The sequence below is a fragment of the Drosophila persimilis genome, unplaced genomic scaffold (assembly GCF_003286085.1).
Source record: "Drosophila persimilis strain 14011-0111.01,24,50 unplaced genomic scaffold, DperRS2 tig00000606-arrow-arrow-pilon, whole genome shotgun sequence".
NCBI classification, from domain to species: domain Eukaryota; kingdom Metazoa; phylum Arthropoda; class Insecta; order Diptera; family Drosophilidae; genus Drosophila; species Drosophila persimilis.
In genome coordinates, this window is record NW_020825324.1 from 2,487,501 (window position 1) to 2,503,887 (window position 16,387).

A 16,387-nucleotide genomic window follows, 5' to 3' on the forward strand; every position below is an offset into this window, starting at 1 on the left:
GCTGCAGTTGGCTGTTCAGCTGCAAGGTCACCGACGAGCCTGTTGTTGCCGCCTGCGTTTGTATCTCTGTGGGAAATGGCCTGCGCTGCAGCGATGGCGAGGGGGAGGATAGGCCCAAGGTCAGGGTACTCGCATTCGCATTCGCATTCACATTCACATTACTACTACTATCACAGCTGTCGTAGGCTAAGGGACTATCCTCTGGCAGTCGCCATTGGGGCGTGCTGGGTGCTTTCGCTGTCGCTGTTGTTGTTGTTGTTGTGGGCGTTGACGTTGGCGCTGCTGATGCTGTTTTATCCGTGGTTGTTGCGGTTTGGTTGTTGTGCGGCAGTGTTGTTATTCCTGTTGATTTTGTTGCTGTTGGTGTCGTCGATGCCGACGATGACGATGTTGAATGGTGTTTCTTTTGGCTGAAGGGCGATGTCGTCAGATTGCGTAGAATCGATTGGCCTGCAAAGCGGAACGAGATAAGAGAGATAAGATAAATCATACTATCAACAGTAGCCACAAATGATAGCTTCAGGTGGAGCGGGCTATCTATCACATTGTAATGGGATTTCGAGTATTTATCATTGTAAAACATTCGAAGTATTGAATACAAATTCCTATATGGGGTATGGGGTATGGGGTATGGTTATGGGGATACCCTCACGAGTACGGGTGTTCCAGCGAGTGCAAGGTGATGCGAGCTGCTAAGCCACGCTGGGAGTGATAGAGGGGTAACAGCGAGAGAGCGCTAACGAGATGCTAGTAGCGAGATGACGATTCCAATTCGTTGAAGCCTCTGGCCAACTGTTTCTTTACAGACAAAAATGGATGATTGTTGACTGTTTCAATGTGTACCCACCAATACTGCTGAACATCGACTCCTTCTTGGGGCTCTCATCGCTGTATTTGTAGTGCTGCTGCTGATAATGATGAGGGTTTCCGTTGCTCAGCTTCCGCTGCATGAAGGGCGACTTCCGATACAGTTTGCTTATGTCGCTGATGCCACCGGGCGGCGAAAGTGGACTGGCGCTGATGCCTCCACTCGGCGGCGACAGCGGGCTGGCGCTTAGCCCACTGGCCGGCGACAGTGGGCTGGCACTGCTGCTACCGCTCCTGCTCCCACCGCTGTGCCCGAAGCAGTTTGTGGTTGTTCCTGCTGTCGTTGTTGCTTTTGTTGTTGTTGTTTGAGGTAGTTGTGTGGCTGATTGTATGAAATACTGCGACTGCGACTGCGACTGCTGTTGCTGTTGCTGATGCGCCTGTGGTTGCTGGTAGCTTGGTATCTGCGTGGGTTTTATTGTCTTCTGTGGATTCATGGTGCTCGGAGCTTGGTAGGATATTGCCGCTCTGCCGTATTTTGTTGGGGCTGCTCCTGATCCTGGTCCCATCACTGATGCTGCTGTTGGAGCTCCTGATCCTGGTTCTCCGGCTGCACCATTTCCAACTGTTGTTGCCGCTCCTGTTGTTGTTGTTGTTGGTCTGCAATTAGTGTAAGGTTCATGTTAATCGATACCTCGATAGCTCGACATCAATACCGATATGGATAAAGAATAGATGAGGGGAAAACAGACAAATGTACGGCCAGAAGGGCAGAAACACGACGGGTGGAAGGTATTGTGAAGGGATTGGGGTGGGTGAGAAGGTGGCGGGGTGTGTGGGTGTGTTTGGGAGGCAAGGATGGGACACATATATACATATGTATATTGTATGTACGTACATATACAAACATACATACAAACCATGTGTATGCACAGCAACACATAAAACATACATTTAGATATACATATATAAATGATTCGTAGTGTATGTGTATATACAGTTTCTGTGTATTTGTGTATGCGTGTGTGTGTGTGTGTGTGTGTGTGTGTGTGTGTGTGTGTGTTTGTGTGGAACAGAGATCAAGCGAGAGGATGATGGAGCCAGCGAGAGAGAGAAATAGGTACAGCGAGTGAGCAACAGCGAGATGCCAGACAGGGGAACAGGGAATAGAAATGCTAGGCAGCTATAGATTGGCCAATCAGCAGGATAGCTGCTTGCTTAAGCACTACCACGAGGCACGGCACTTGGCGCCAGGGATCGGGTGAACAAATATGTACAGGACTTGTACATGATCAAAAGTGGGGGAAGTGCGGATAGGGGGGGAAGGGGAAAACAGAAAGGGCACCAAAAAAAGACAGAGGCGAACTTATCAGCTTGCAAAAATATTGTACAACACAAATAAGCACTATTCAAAATATCGAAATTACCTTCTTTGATGTGGTATGAGCTTTGTGGAAAAAATTATAATCAGAACCGAAACCGAAACCGAAACCAAAACCAATGAAATGTTAGTGAAAGCCAGGCAAAACTCATGCGAGCCACATGCAAGTAAAGAAACCCAAGAAATCAGCAAACTTCGGGCTGACCGAAGCATCAGGTACCATTGCAGTGTGGATTGTTCCTTAGGGTAAAGCATTCCCAATTATTTGCATATGCCAGAAAGCATCTATGGCACTCACACAGACGTTACGGACGGACAGATATCATCTGCAAGTCTTAGATTTTCTTTAGATGGTAGATTTCCTCGGTAGGGGTTGGGGCTTTGCTCAACTTTATTGCTAGGTCGTTGTCTGCAAGGGTACACTGTATTCTCGGACATTAGTTGATGAAAATTAGTAAAGCTTGTGATCGTATGATACAGAATGGATATATATGCGCACATGGAGACTATGATTAGACGGCTAATAGTAATAATGTTTGTAATGTAGTAATAAACTCTTCGTACTTACTGAATTTTACTTTTGATTGGGGAGGATTGTTTATGGGTACTCTTGAATAGTTATGTTCTTGGTATTGGTTGGTATTATCATAATATATAGTCGATATACGTATATATAAGTATGGGTTTATATCTGCATACAGATGGGTATCGGTATTGATCGGTTGCTCGACAGTTTTCCACACACATGTGGTACGTACGGTACCACATAGTGGTAGGGATGCTGTTTTGCTTTTTGGGTGCTTTTATGGGTTGCCTTGTGGGTTGTCTTCTGCTTTTTCGATTATATTTTTATAATTTTTCGTTATGGTTTTTGTCATTATTCAATTGTTTCAGGTTTGTTTTTTGTTTTGTTTTGTATTTGTATTGGTTTGTTTAGAAATGGTATTAGGAATTAGGTAACCTACAAAAAATGGTAATAAAAAGATGGTAAAAAAAGGAAAAATAAAAACACTGCGCACACACACACTTTCAAATGGGATTCTTCAAAAAATAATACGCAAAAGAGTGTCACAAAAGTGGGAAGAAACAAATAAAGGTTTATAAATATTCGGTAGTACTCCCAGGGGGGTGTTTCTTGCAGAGCATTACTGATATTTAGAGTAATATCTAGTACCAGTACACGGAGCATAGACGAATAGATCTAAGGGATATAGGATACAGGACAGACTTTACAATGGGGGGAGGGAGGGAACTAGCACTCTCCAAAGGCTTACACCATTTCGATTTCGGACATCCTTCCGCTACAGTGCGTTTCAGGATTGCAAAGACCTCCTCTCGCACTATCCCAAAACGCACTGCGCAGACCGAAAGCCAGATACATACATCATTTAGTGCCTTGGAAAGAACATTGGAGCTAGGCTGCTAGGATCTAGAACAACAGATTCTATGATGCTATAATTGCTATGTGTAAGGCGTGTGGAGAACGAAAGAAACATGCCGAAAACATAAACGAAAACAAAGAAAAAAAAAGTGCTAAGAGGAGGTGGAGCAGGAAAGAGAGTGGAGTGTGTATCCTTTGCCAGGAGAAAAGACTAAGGAAAGTAAAAAAGTAAGGAATCTGTAATCCTAGGGTAATTTAATTCGTTGAAATAAAAAGAAAGGAAACAAGCAATTCGGATTTAGTTGCTAGCATTAGAAATTAGAAATTAAACATAGTTTTTGGGTTAGGCAGTAGCTTGTCCTACGATTAGGTACTGTGATCCTTTCTCCTACCTTCTAGCAGGAGCTTGTGCTTCCCAGATTTGGACTCAAGAAGCACAGAAAACAGAAAACGGAAACGGAAACGGAAAAGATGCGCTCAAGAGAGAGAGAGAGAGAGAGAGAGCGAGAGCGAGAGAGAGAGAGCGAGAGAGATCTATACAGGACAACCCCACATCATCCGCGGATTGTACATATATTTGGGAGTAGTATTTTTGAGGAACTGTGGGGTTTTTGTCGGGTTTTCAAGGGGGGCTCCTCTTGATCTGCCGGCCTCCTCACCTCTTCAGCGTGGGATCGCCATTGACGCGCAGCCGCTTGCCGGCCGTCTCCATGACCATCTGAAACCAGTTTGGAACATCTACTTTGGTTGTCTCATAGGTCCTTATGAACGGTTGAACCAGGAGCTCCGGGTACTTGGGTCGATCCTGATGGTTCTTTGTGAGGCTGCAACCAAAAGAAGAAGCGAGTTCAGTTTCTGATCAACAACCGGGGAAGCCAAAGGGGGACGCACCACTTGATGACAAAATCGTGAAACTCGTGACTAAAATTGAAGCCCTCGCCGCTGGGCAGGCAGGGCGGCTCCGAGTCCAGCACTTTGGTGAGCACCTCAAAGTCCGTGTTGCAGCCTTCGTAGGGGGATCGCGCAGTGGCCAGCTCCACGAGCGTGATGCCCAGCGACCAGACATCGGCGCGTATGTCATACTTTGGTTTCTTTGGATCGATTCGTTCCGGCTAAAAGGAAGGGAAGGATAACGGAATAAAGGAATATACATATGTATATACAGGGCACCCACCGCCATGTACGCCGCACAGCCAGCCGAGCGCGTGTTGGCCTTGGAGTCCACCAAACGACCGCTGATCCCAAAGTCGCAGAGCTTGATGTTGCCGCGCTCGTCGATCAGTATGTTCGAGGGCTTCACGTCCCGATGGATGACCCCGTGCTTGTCCTTCAGATACGACAGGGCGTTGACCGTCTGTGGGGTGGGCAACAGGAGGGCGGAAGTTAGTGGGAAATCAACTCTGAAAGAAGGAGTGGTCGCCACTTACCGCCACTGTGACCTTGCCGAGAATGCACTCGGGCACCGGCTTCTTGGAGAGTTTGAGCAGCTTGTCGAAGCACATGGACATCAGCTCCATGCAGATCCACACGTCGGGGTCGCGCACAAAGCAGCCGAGGCACTTGACAATGTATTTGCAGTCGTGGGACTTGAGCACCACATCCAGATCCATCAGGATGCGCTTGTTCTCCTCCGCGTTGCCCGTGCGCCGCATTTGCTTCACGGCAATGATCGTATCGCTGGACACATGCAGCATCTTCACCACATTGCCACTGGTTCCGTTCCCCAGGTCGCCCAGGTGCCGCAGATCGTGGATGTCCGTCGGGTACTGGCGCCCGTTTATGTTCAGCTTGCCCGTCTGGGCCATGATGATCTTCAGCTTCTTGTCCGTCTCCGTTTCTGAGGGGTGCGGCTGTGTGGGCAGCGACAGGATCATACGGCGCCGATTCGTGCCAGCCTCGGCTGCACAAGACAAACGAGAGACATTACAATATTTGTACTGGTCTAAGCGGTAAGCATGTAGGATGATTTATGTGTCTTCTGTCCGCAGGATTGGGACCTGAATAAACTATTCGAAGTATAGTATGAATTATCACTCTACAAAAGGAATATCAGGTCAACAGATTCTGTTCTGTTCCACAAGATAGAGCGGGTCACAAAACATATTCTTCTATTGAAAATCCTTCATTCGACACCACTCCTTATCGGCAACTATCGTTCCTTTTATTTGAGTGCAATTCCCAAAAACCTATTCCTACTTGTGGAGCCCTTTGAGTGGGCACGACACAAAGGCGTAGCCCCGGTTCAAGATCCATAAAAATGGAATACTATTCTATCATTCTACCACTCTACACTTTTACTTTGTTTTTTTGTGGGTTGTGAGTAGCGTGGGATTATTTGGACGCCCGCCTTTCGAAGGTGGAAACTACCAAGTCAAAGAATAGGAGATGTTGGATTTTGTCGATGAAGTCAACTAGTTTTTGGCACGCGCTGATGTTTCCTTTTTCAAAGAATTTATAAACATCATTATACTTTCTTAGAGATGGGAAGTTTTGCCGTGTTGTGTGGATTCTTTTAGCGTCAATGGCTTTAGGCTTAGTTTTACCTAGGAACCACGGTATGATGGATGATGTTGAGGGGAAAAGCGAGCAGTAACCTCGGTGCTTGAGACTATTTTCCTCGTCTGGGGCTGCTTGGGCTGCTGCGTCAACTGAAGTGTTTTGTGGGATGTTAGCGTGTCCGGGAATGCAGTGGACCTCTACAGTTTTTATATGTTCATTTTGTTGAATCTTTTCTCTGATTTTGTAGGCGATAAAGTTATCCTGAATGAGAGCCCCGTTTCTGCTGTCTGTCAGGAGCGCGTAACGAGGGAAATTGTACAAAATAGCACGGTCTAATGCCTTCTCGATGGCAAGCAGCTCGGCGGACAACGAGGAAAGGGTTTTGTGCGTGTAATAGCTATCTAAAAAGCCTGTCCTATCGTGCAGGAAAGCGGCGCTGGAATGCCATCTGCGACTGACCCGTCCGTGACCCGCCGCCCTTGCCAGTTGATCCTTCTTTTCCCCGTGGAGCAACATGATACCTGCTATATGGTCTATAGCGTGCTTGTTAGCCGCAGAACCCTTGAAATAATCTAAGTCGGAGCTAATTTAAGTGCAAAACGAAGACGTGTTCTCGAAAACCCCAGCTCTACCCCATCCTGTGCTCTAATGTGTCCACTCTTACGCAGTCGAACGCTCTTTGCAGAACCTTGTTGATAAGGTCGTTGATGCAAAGAGCCGTGGACCTGTTTCTCCTGAAGGCATAGGACCTGACCGGCAGCATGGTACAGTTTGCTATGTGCTCGTCCAACTTCAACTTTATCAACCCCTCTATGGATTTACAAATGGGCCTATGGTTTTGGAAGGAGGTAGGGTCTGCATTCTTCTTGGGGATGGGTACCACTTTTATCCTGCGCCAGACTTCAGGGATGACGCCTTATTTATGATTTCAAAAATGTCTTGTTTTTTCTCATTCGGGTGCTTTTGAAGAATCCTGAAAGAGATGCAATCAGGGCCTCTAGCCGAATTTGGGTTCCTGGTTTATAGGAGGGCCAGGAATTCTTTCAGTTCCAGGGGTTCCGGGTCGTCTGGTCCTAACAAGGGGGGAGGGAAGAAAATTCTTCTTAGGGGCCTACTGTTTGACGTGGATGGGGTTACTTTGACCATATTGATAAACTTTTTGCCATCTTCGTTCGTCCATTTGTTCCCTACGTTTTTGATTTGACCGTATTTTTTTATGTTCTTCACCCTGCTCCACATGGAGGGCGATGAAGAGACCTCTTCTATAAACTTGGAGACGTTGCGCTTTCTGCGATTTTTTAAGTGATTGTAGATTTGTAGATTTTTGTCGGCTTACAAGGTTGCTCTGGCATCAACCAATTTTTTGGGGAGGTAGAATTTTTGCCTGCAAGCGTTTCTCACGCGCTCCTCCTCAGAAGCCGGGCTGTTCTGTTGTGAAGGATCTTCTTGCCTTGGAGGGGGGAATTTAGGCCCTGCACTTTAGTTCGAAAAAGAAAGGTCAAGAGCAGAGAATTGAGATGGGCTCCTGGAGAAGGTTGGGGAACCGTCACTTAGGCAGATAAATCTCGCGCTTTTGGGTGGAATTCTCAATGCTGCGACCCTTGCGATCACAGATCGGATTTCCCCAGATAGATGACTTAGCGTTGAAGTCCCCGCCCACTATTGAGGGAATGTCAAGCGAAGCCGCAAACTCAAAAACCTTTTTAGTGCCCGATTTAAATTGTGAAACTGTTGTTGATGGCGGTGCATATATGCTAAAAATATTGAGATTGCTCTTGAGGTTTAATGTTTTTATTCCTAAAATTTCAAAGTCGTTCTCTATTTTGAAAATGCTGAATTGAATGTTTTTCCTGACCGTCCTCTCTGGGCTTGCAGAAAAAGTTCTAAAATAGTCTAAAACGCTGCAGTCCGCATTTTTCAGCACCCAAATCTATTGCGTTGTTGTCTATTTAGCTGAAGAATCTTCATTGTTGGATGTTGGGCAATCTGAGGCCTATCTAGTTCTGCGTTGGAAGCATTGACAAATTCTCTAATTTCCTGAATAAATCTCCTTTAATAATGTTGTTTGGATCAACCAGGAACGCTGTGAGTTTGGCTCCTAGTGCGTTTAGCTTATCCTGGGCCAGAGAACATGCCACGGATGGAGATCTAACAAATTTCTCGCTCCTTTGGAAGCAGTCTGAGTTTATCGAGTTCCGCCTCTGCGTTCCGGGCGGCAGCCCTGTTGGATTTGGTCACTTCCGCGGAAGAGGTGACAGAACGAATGTCCCTGGCGGACTCTGAGCTGGGAAATTCCACTTGATCCCTTAGGTTGGGGGAAGTTCTATCAAAAAGAATCGGATAATATCCTTGTTGTGATCTTGTCCGCATTTGAAACATTTCGCTCCGCTCTTGCAATGTTGCGCCAGATGGCCAAACCTAAAGCACCTGAAACATTGAATAAACTGAACAAAAGGTATCACTTCTACTTTAGAACCCTCTGAACCTCCTCCCTCTTCCGAACCAGAGTTTCACCCTGCCGGTAGGTACACGTTCCCCCAATGCTCTGTCTCTTCGCGTAATCCGAACTATCTCCGAAAGTATCAGCGAATGTCTTGAAATATGTTAGTTTTTTGTTCCTTCCGCAAACAATTTTTGATTAATTTTAATTTAACAAATTAAACAACAAATCCTAACATCCTAACCGATTCAGACATTTCAAACAGTTTTTTTATTGCCCCATTCTACACTTGAACTACCATTATTCGAACGTCTGTTCTTCGAGCTGAAGCGGGTGGCAAGTCAAACGTTTTCTTTGGATAATAAGTGGACTTCGACTGCTGGAAGGTCGACTGTAATTTGTTTGCAAGCTCATAAATCAAAAACTGATGGTGGGAAAGGGGAAACCTCGGAAGGACGGCCTCTTAACCCCAAGATAATATGCACTAATTTCTCATACATCGACCTGCATTCACAGGAGGGCGAGCGACTTTCCATGGCTAAGGGATTTTGTTACTCAAAATTCTGGTTGAAATCTAATTTGTCCCACTGTGCGCCGTTTACGATCTCCCATTTACGCGTTTCGAAGTACTGATCGAAGAGAGAGAGAGAGGGGGTGGGAGCGAGCCACACTTGGGTTTGTGTGAGGTGTGAGCGAGAGCCCAAGAGCTACTAGAACTGCCCCGCCCTCCCCACTTACTCCCCCCACTTCACCAGTGACAAAAACAATTCAAAGTGAAACAACAATTAGCAATAACAGCGGCAACACAAGCACGGCATAAACAAATGCCGTTATGTGTAAACATGCGAAAGAGGAGACACACTCGAAATCGAAATCCATAACAATCGACTGTGGAGGGGGGTCTGCGGGCAAGGGGCGAGGGGCCAGAGAGCGAAAGAAGAAACGCAAGAGCGGCGTGGCGCGGCGTATCATGAAACTTACTCCGGAAATGCCAAAAAATAACCAATAAAATACCTATTGACAGAGCGAGAGAGTAAGCGACGAAGGAGAGAGCACATACGCACACACACACACATACAGAAAGCATAGGCTGATGAAAATCCAATGGGAATGCGGTGAGGGAGGATAACGTGTGGAGGGGAGTTGTCCACAGGGTTGTGTCACTGGGGGATGGCTGTGGCTGGACGGACACATGGGCAAGTGCTTTTTTTTTGCCATATATGGAATAAGATACCGCACTTATGTTCATATGTGTGTAGGTATACATACATATGCAGTCTTGCATGTGTGTGTGTGTGTTTGCCGAAAACAAGTTTTGCTTTGCTTTTGGTTTTCGCACTTGGGGCCAACCGACCGACCGATGGACGGACCGACCGACCATCCTCCCCCGCCCCAAACACCTCTTATCTATGCAATCGTCAAACACCACGAGTAAGGAGGGGGAGGTAGATAGAAGGGTGAGGACACAGTCCCGTTATGCAGTAACGGAATCGATAGCGTTTGGCCCCCTTTGTCAACACGGGGAATCAAATGCTTATAAGAAGAAACAAGCAATGTTTCTTATCAGAACACAAACATGCAAACACTCACGCACACAGCTTATTGGTACTTGTAACCCCCCTCCCCTCGCCACTCGGCGACAAAAACTTACACAGTGGCAGGTTTGGAGTGGGACGCGGACTCCTGGTGGTGGGCGGGATAAAGGTGCCGCCATAGACGCCCGCTGTGGGGGCCTGCGCTGGCTGAGGAACTGGTGGCGCGGGTCTAGAGGCTATGCTGATGGCCGATCCAACTGTGGTGGAGGTGGCGGCAAGGCTGCCGGGGGCTGCCGGTGCTGGTTGGACACGCGCCAGCGATGAGGAGCCTCCGCTGACGCCGCTGCTGCCGCCGCGCGGCCTCGATAAGACGATTTGTTCATGGGATTCGTTCTGCGCCTGCAGCGCAGCCTCCAGCGACTGCAGTCGGCTGCCAATCGTTTCGAATTCGATGGTGGACATTGTTACGGTTCTTTACGGGATGCTCCTCTCTTCTCTCTTTCTCTTCTCTTTGACCAGCACGAGAGCGATGGCGGCGGAGGAGCAGAGCAGGTCCTGGGATCTTCGATTTTTCGTACTGCAGCGGCAGCGGTGGCGGCGGCGGTCCGCAGCACACACACACACACACACACGCACACACTCAGCGCGCGCGTGAGTGTGAGTGTCTCTTGGGCTTTTCCTTTTATTCTTCCTTTCCCTCTCTTTCACTGTATTTTTGGTCGAGGGGTGGGGGCAGTGCACACGCGCTTTTGCACAAATAGTTAACTGTTGTGGCCGAAACAAAAACAAAATTCACAAAAAGAAAACAGCGACAGCGGCGAGAAAGAGGGAGAGAGAGAGAGAGAGTGAGGAACGCACTCACTCACACAGCACCACACAACAACAACAGCAACAGCAGGAGCTCGCGATTTTTGTCTTTTTTTTTCGATTGGCACGACGGCGACGACGTTTGCGGGTTTTTGTTGCAAGGAATCGCTTCTGCGGTATTTTCCTATTATGATTTGCAGTTTTGCCGCGGGCTGCGGTCGCGTTCGCACTATTATTACACCTTATCTGCTTTATTTATTGCTTGGAATCGCATGTAAAATCTATAAAACGACGAACGACCTGGCTGAGCAGCAAACTATCGATAGACTAAACAATCGTTCCACAAAATCCCGTAGAGAGCAACCATGCTGGCAACCCTGCCACCTTCTCCTCTCTATCGTGATTAAAAACGGAATAGACAAACTTAAAACATTTAAAATACCCTTAATGCGAAAACTCCCTCCAAATACTAGATATTCCTGGCATTCGAAACAGGTAAAAACCAGAAGAAGAGATAGCTAAATATGTGTTTCAGTGACACTTTTTGAGCATACAACTGACCTTTTTCATTAATGATAAGGTGTTATTGTATTTTATATTTTCCAAACCAAGTGCCGCCTATCGCACAATAATACCACCATTTTTTTTGTGTACATCGATGAAACTGCAATAGAATCAAAAGTCGCGGGTATATCTGATCCAACGACGGGAAGTATCCTCAGAAAATTAGTTCCGCTGATGATATATCTATATATTCCAGTACAACATATAATCAAATAATATATTATCTCCAAAACTATATGTATATCGATATGTTCATATATCAATATATATCTAACATCTCTAATTGTTTTTGACGAGGACGAAGAATACGCGAGGAAAAGCAAGAAAATCGTAGAGAAGCGCGAGAAAAACAGGAAAAGTGCAAAACGGAAAACCGCGGCCACAAAGTCTAACCGAAGCGCGGCATTTTCCTAGCGTTTGCATTCCATTCAGACGCGCAGCGAACGTGCTTCACGAAAACGACCAGGTTTTTTGACCAAATGTGGTAAAAATAGCAGCCAGCAGAAGCAGAGAAGCAGCAGCCACAGCCGCCGCCGCCGCGCCGTCGTCGTCGTCGCCGACTCCCAAACTCCAGAAAAGCCCACACATTTGATTTTAAATCACCCTTCCTCCCTCCCGCACACGGACACACGCACACTGAAATCCGTGCGACAGCAACGGGGGAAATCCTTGCAGAAAAGCGCAACAACACACTCACGTAGAACCGAAGAGATACCCAGAAGAGCCAAGCCGCAATGTCACGACCACGTCCGCGTCCTCAACCCATCAGTATCCACCGCGAGCCGGAACAAGCTCTGTAAGTTATGCCCGAATCCCCAAGACCGAAACCCAAATCCCAAGGGATAAACCATTACTTTCCTCTTGGCCGTCCTCTTGCTGTTTTTATAGTGTCCCGCCACGGAACCTGGACTCCCGTGCCACCATCCAGATCGGGGACCAGACCTTCGACATAGATGCCGACAGTCTGGAGCGAATCTGTGATCTGGGACGAGGTGCCTACGGCATTGTGGAGAAGATGCGACATCGCCAGACGGACACAGTGCTGGCAGTAAAGCGTATACCGATGACCGTCAATATACGGGAGCAGCATCGTCTGGTCATGGACCTGGACATATCGATGCGATCCAGCGACTGCCCCTACACGGTTCACTTCTATGGGGCGATGTACCGCGAGGGCGACGTCTGGATCTGCATGGAGGTGATGAGCACCAGTCTGGACAAGTTTTATCCGAAGGTCTTCAAGCACGACCTGCGCATGGAGGAGAGTGTGCTGGGAAAGGTAAGCGACTCCATTAAAGGGAGCGAAATGTTTTCTCATCGGATCATCCGGATCGCTCCATAGATTGCCATGAGCGTGGTCAGTGCTCTCCACTATCTGCACGCCCAACTGAAGGTCATCCATAGAGATGTGAAGCCTTCGAACATACTGATCAATCGCGCCGGCCAAGTGAAGATCTGTGACTTTGGCATCTCAGGTAATCATACCCTGCCCCTCTGGCTTTTCATTCTCTCGATTAATCTCAGTGTCTTCTCAACCGCCTGGCCTCAGGTTATCTGGTGGACTCTATTGCCAAGACAATCGATGCCGGCTGTAAGCCGTACATGGCCCCCGAGCGCATCGACCCACAAGGGAATCCTGCACAGTACGACATACGCTCCGATGTGTGGTCGCTGGGCATAAGCATGATTGAAATGGCCACCGGCCGCTATCCGTACGACAATTGGCGGACGCCATTCGAGCAACTGCGACAGGTAATCATCCATTCATCCGCCGAAGTCTCCCATTAATCTGCAATTCCCTTTTCCTGGGTGTGTTTTCGAAGGTGGTTGAAGACGATCCACCCAGGCTGCCAGCGGGCACATTCTCGCCCGAATTCGAAGACTTTATCGCCACCAGCCTGCAGAAGGAATATATGGCGCGGCCCAACTACGAGCAGCTGCTGAAGCACAGCTTCATTGTGGAGCATCTGCAGCGCAATACGGACATTTCCGAGTTTGTGGCCAGGATACTGGATTTGCCGGACGAACAGCCGCAGCAGCCGACAAAGTAGAGGCCCCGTCCGCAGTCTCTTCCCGTGTAAATTGCCGCCGTCTTCTTTCTAGCATGCATTTCGTACATGTGTGTGAGTGTGTGTGTGTGTTGTGTCTCTTGAACTGGAAAAAAAGAAAAGAAAAAAAAAATAGGAAAAAGAAAAACCCAGCCCATATGGAAAACATTATATAATTCTAGTTGTAAGTGAAACCAAAAGCAAAAGCAAACGAGCAGAAGCCGAAGGCGAAGCCAAAGCCGAAGCCGAAGCAGAGAAGCATCTTCTCTCAGCGACGACGAACTACTTTGCGGGCGGAGAAGCCGCCAGCCACCATCCACCAGCCGCCCTAGCACTTACGCCCTCCGCTCCAAAATCCTCTTGCACTACGCTCAAAGCCGAACCGTGCCTCCCGTCAGCCGGTGTGTTAGTTAGTTGCTGCTAAATCTATATCTTATATATGTATACACACTATATTAATCAATTTGTACTACGAGTGATCCAAAAGAGAGATGGAGAGAGCCATGGAAACCTTCAGGGACTGGGACTGGGAGGAGTGCGAGTGCGATTGCGATTGTAAGCGTAAGCGCCGTCACGCAGCCGTAATAATGGTAATTGTCTAACAAATAAACCATACGCGGATTATAGCTAATTAATGTTGAAACATCTCCTGTAATTACTTGTTGATTTTTTAATATGTATAACGATAACGATCTAAATGTACAAGAGAGAGAGAGAGAGAGCGCGCGCGCGAGCGTAGAGCGGCGAGAATTCAATTAAGGCGAGATGTACGATGTACGATATCCGATATATGATGTATGTATGCCCTGCCCCACTCCCCTTTCCACCAACAATCAATCAATCAAGCAATTAATTAACATTTATATTTACATTTAACAACGAATGCGCAAGGCTCTAAAACAATCAATTGTATTACTGGCCCTGAAGGATCCTCCTTTGAAGGACTCTTGCAAATAAAAGTGTGCTAGAAAGCCCGCTTCGGCCAGCCGAAGTATACCCTTTGCAGTTGCAACGAGATCTGTGAGAGCGTTTCTTAATGTATTTAAGGACTAGAGGATCGGACAGATCGGAGATCCGTGCAATGGGAAGTTTTTTCTAACAATCCTATCCTATCCTGATCTTCCCACAGTCTTCCGACACCCTTTGTACCTACGATAGCTATATGCTGTAGATAGATGTGCGTATTTTATGGATCCAACCTTGGGAGTCATTCGAAATGATAAGAAAACATCAGATGGGGGACCGATATCTGCTTTGGTAGCTATTAAATGTAGTAAGGCTTGAAGACCGAAGTTTTTGAACTCAATCTTCCAACAAATTTGATCTTCCCCAAGAACCTATAGAATATGGACCTATACACCTTTCAGGGCTTGTAAATTCGTTTTAGAGTCTTTCAAATGAAGGATGTATGTACTTGTTTATTTCCTCATAAAGTTGCATCTTAATTTAATCTTAGTTTAATCCCCGATGATATATTTAAGAGATTTTCAATGTATTCATGTATAAATTCAGATACAAAATGAAATATAAACGTATACGTGTTTGGCTGTGGACTGGCTTTCTTCCACCTGAGCGTTACAAAAACTCTCCTTCTCTATCTACCCGCCCTCTCTATCTGGAAAAAAGCACGCATCGAAAGCCCTTATTTATTTGCGATACGATGAATAACTGCAACTGCAATCGATCTCACGCTCACAGCTGCTATCGATATACACCTAGGAATGCACTTTTCCAGAAAAAGTTCGATTCTATTCTGGTTCTATCCGCTTTGGGGTTTGGGGGATCATAAAACTCTGCTAATCTCTGTGTCGATAAGATTGCGGCTGACGGCCCGGCTCCACAATCCACAACCCACAACCCAACTGGAAGCTAAAATGAGCGTGCCGAATCTGCTGCTACTTTCCTCTTCGCGAGTTCACGGCCATGGGTATCTGGAGCATGCTCGCGCCCAGCTGGAGAATCTCTTCAAGGCGTAAGCATTGGAACAGTCTTCCAGTGGTCCTTCAAAAATACTTTCGCTTTCCCTTTCAGTTCCCACGTGAAGACGGTGCTCTTCGTGCCGTATGCACTGAGGGATCACGACAAGTATACGGCGCTGGTGCGGAATGCGATTGCACCCTGGGGCTATGATGTCGAGGGGCTGCATACCAAGGAGAACCGCGGACAGGCGCTGCGCGATGCGCAGGCCTTGTTTGTGGGCGGCGGCAATACCTTTGTTCTGCTGCGCACCCTCTACGAGCTGCAGCTGCTGGAGCCCATCCGCGAGCAGGTGCTGCAGCGCGGTCTGCCCTATGTGGGAAGCAGTGCGGGCACCAATGTGGCCACCAGCTCCATTCACACCACCAACGACATGCCCGTGGCCCATCCGCCCAGCTTCGAGGCCCTGGGCCTCGTCCCATTCAACATCAATCCTCACTACCTGGAGACGGACCCCAACAGCGAGCACAAGGGGGAGACGCGGGACGAGCGGATCGCGGAGTTTGTGGCCTACCACTGCCGGCCCGTCCTCGGCCTCCGAGAGGGCACCAGTGTGCGGGTCGAGGGCAACAAGGCCACCCTCCTGGGGGATCGGAGTGCTAAGCTTTTCCAATCGTAAGTAGGATCCGAAAGCCTGTTACCCACCTCACCTCACCTCACTGTTAACCCCTCTCCGTCTCATTCATGGCAGCGATGGGGGATCCAAGGAGCTGCCACCCCAAGCGGATCTCAGTTTCCTGCTGAGCAAGGACTAAAACAACGAAAGATTATTTGACATACACACATACACATTGTATTATTGTATTATTCTGCAAAATAACAACAATTCCTACATAGAACTAGTATCATAATCTACTCTACGTATGACTAAAAACTATACAAGACAAGATGGTGTTCCCGCAGTTGACGTTTTGTAATAAATAAAATGTTTCTCACGCAACAAAAAAT

General features: G+C 47.4%; 3 protein-coding genes across 3 annotated transcripts in view; 2 read left to right on the forward strand and 1 right to left on the reverse strand.

Annotated features, from left to right (window-relative positions):
* Positions 1–10,866, reverse strand: part of LOC6597692 (dual specificity mitogen-activated protein kinase kinase hemipterous) — a 14,392-nt gene extending 3,526 nt beyond the window's left edge. Inside the window, exons 1-7 of the mRNA XM_026990618.1 lie at positions 10,160–10,866; positions 4,997–5,469; positions 4,744–4,923; positions 4,461–4,681; positions 4,229–4,393; positions 848–1,467; positions 1–450 (exon numbers count right to left, since the gene is read on the reverse strand). The exon at positions 1–450 is cut by the window's left edge and continues 54 nt beyond it. Coding sequence (XP_026846419.1) covers positions 1–450; positions 848–1,467; positions 4,229–4,393; positions 4,461–4,681; positions 4,744–4,923; positions 4,997–5,469; positions 10,160–10,505 — 2,455 coding nt within the window. The 5' untranslated portion in view covers positions 10,506–10,866. The remainder of the gene's footprint in view (positions 451–847; positions 1,468–4,228; positions 4,394–4,460; positions 4,682–4,743; positions 4,924–4,996; positions 5,470–10,159) is intronic.
* Positions 10,867–11,711: 845 nt separating this feature from the next.
* On the forward strand, positions 11,712–14,479 carry LOC6597693 (dual specificity mitogen-activated protein kinase kinase 6). Its single transcript, XM_002022838.2, has 5 exons — positions 11,712–12,210; positions 12,303–12,693; positions 12,757–12,889; positions 12,964–13,166; positions 13,238–14,479. The coding sequence occupies exons 1-5, from the start codon at positions 12,149–12,151 to the stop codon at positions 13,463–13,465; spliced, it is 1,017 nt and encodes a 338-aa protein (XP_002022874.1). The 5' UTR covers positions 11,712–12,148; the 3' UTR covers positions 13,466–14,479.
* A 723-nt stretch (positions 14,480–15,202) lies between these two features.
* Positions 15,203–16,222, forward strand: LOC6597694 (probable alpha-aspartyl dipeptidase). The gene is made up of 3 exons (XM_026990623.1): positions 15,203–15,434; positions 15,494–16,054; positions 16,131–16,222. The coding sequence occupies exons 1-3, from the start codon at positions 15,337–15,339 to the stop codon at positions 16,192–16,194; spliced, it is 723 nt and encodes a 240-aa protein (XP_026846424.1). The 5' UTR covers positions 15,203–15,336; the 3' UTR covers positions 16,195–16,222.
* Positions 16,223–16,387: the final 165 nt, after the last annotated feature.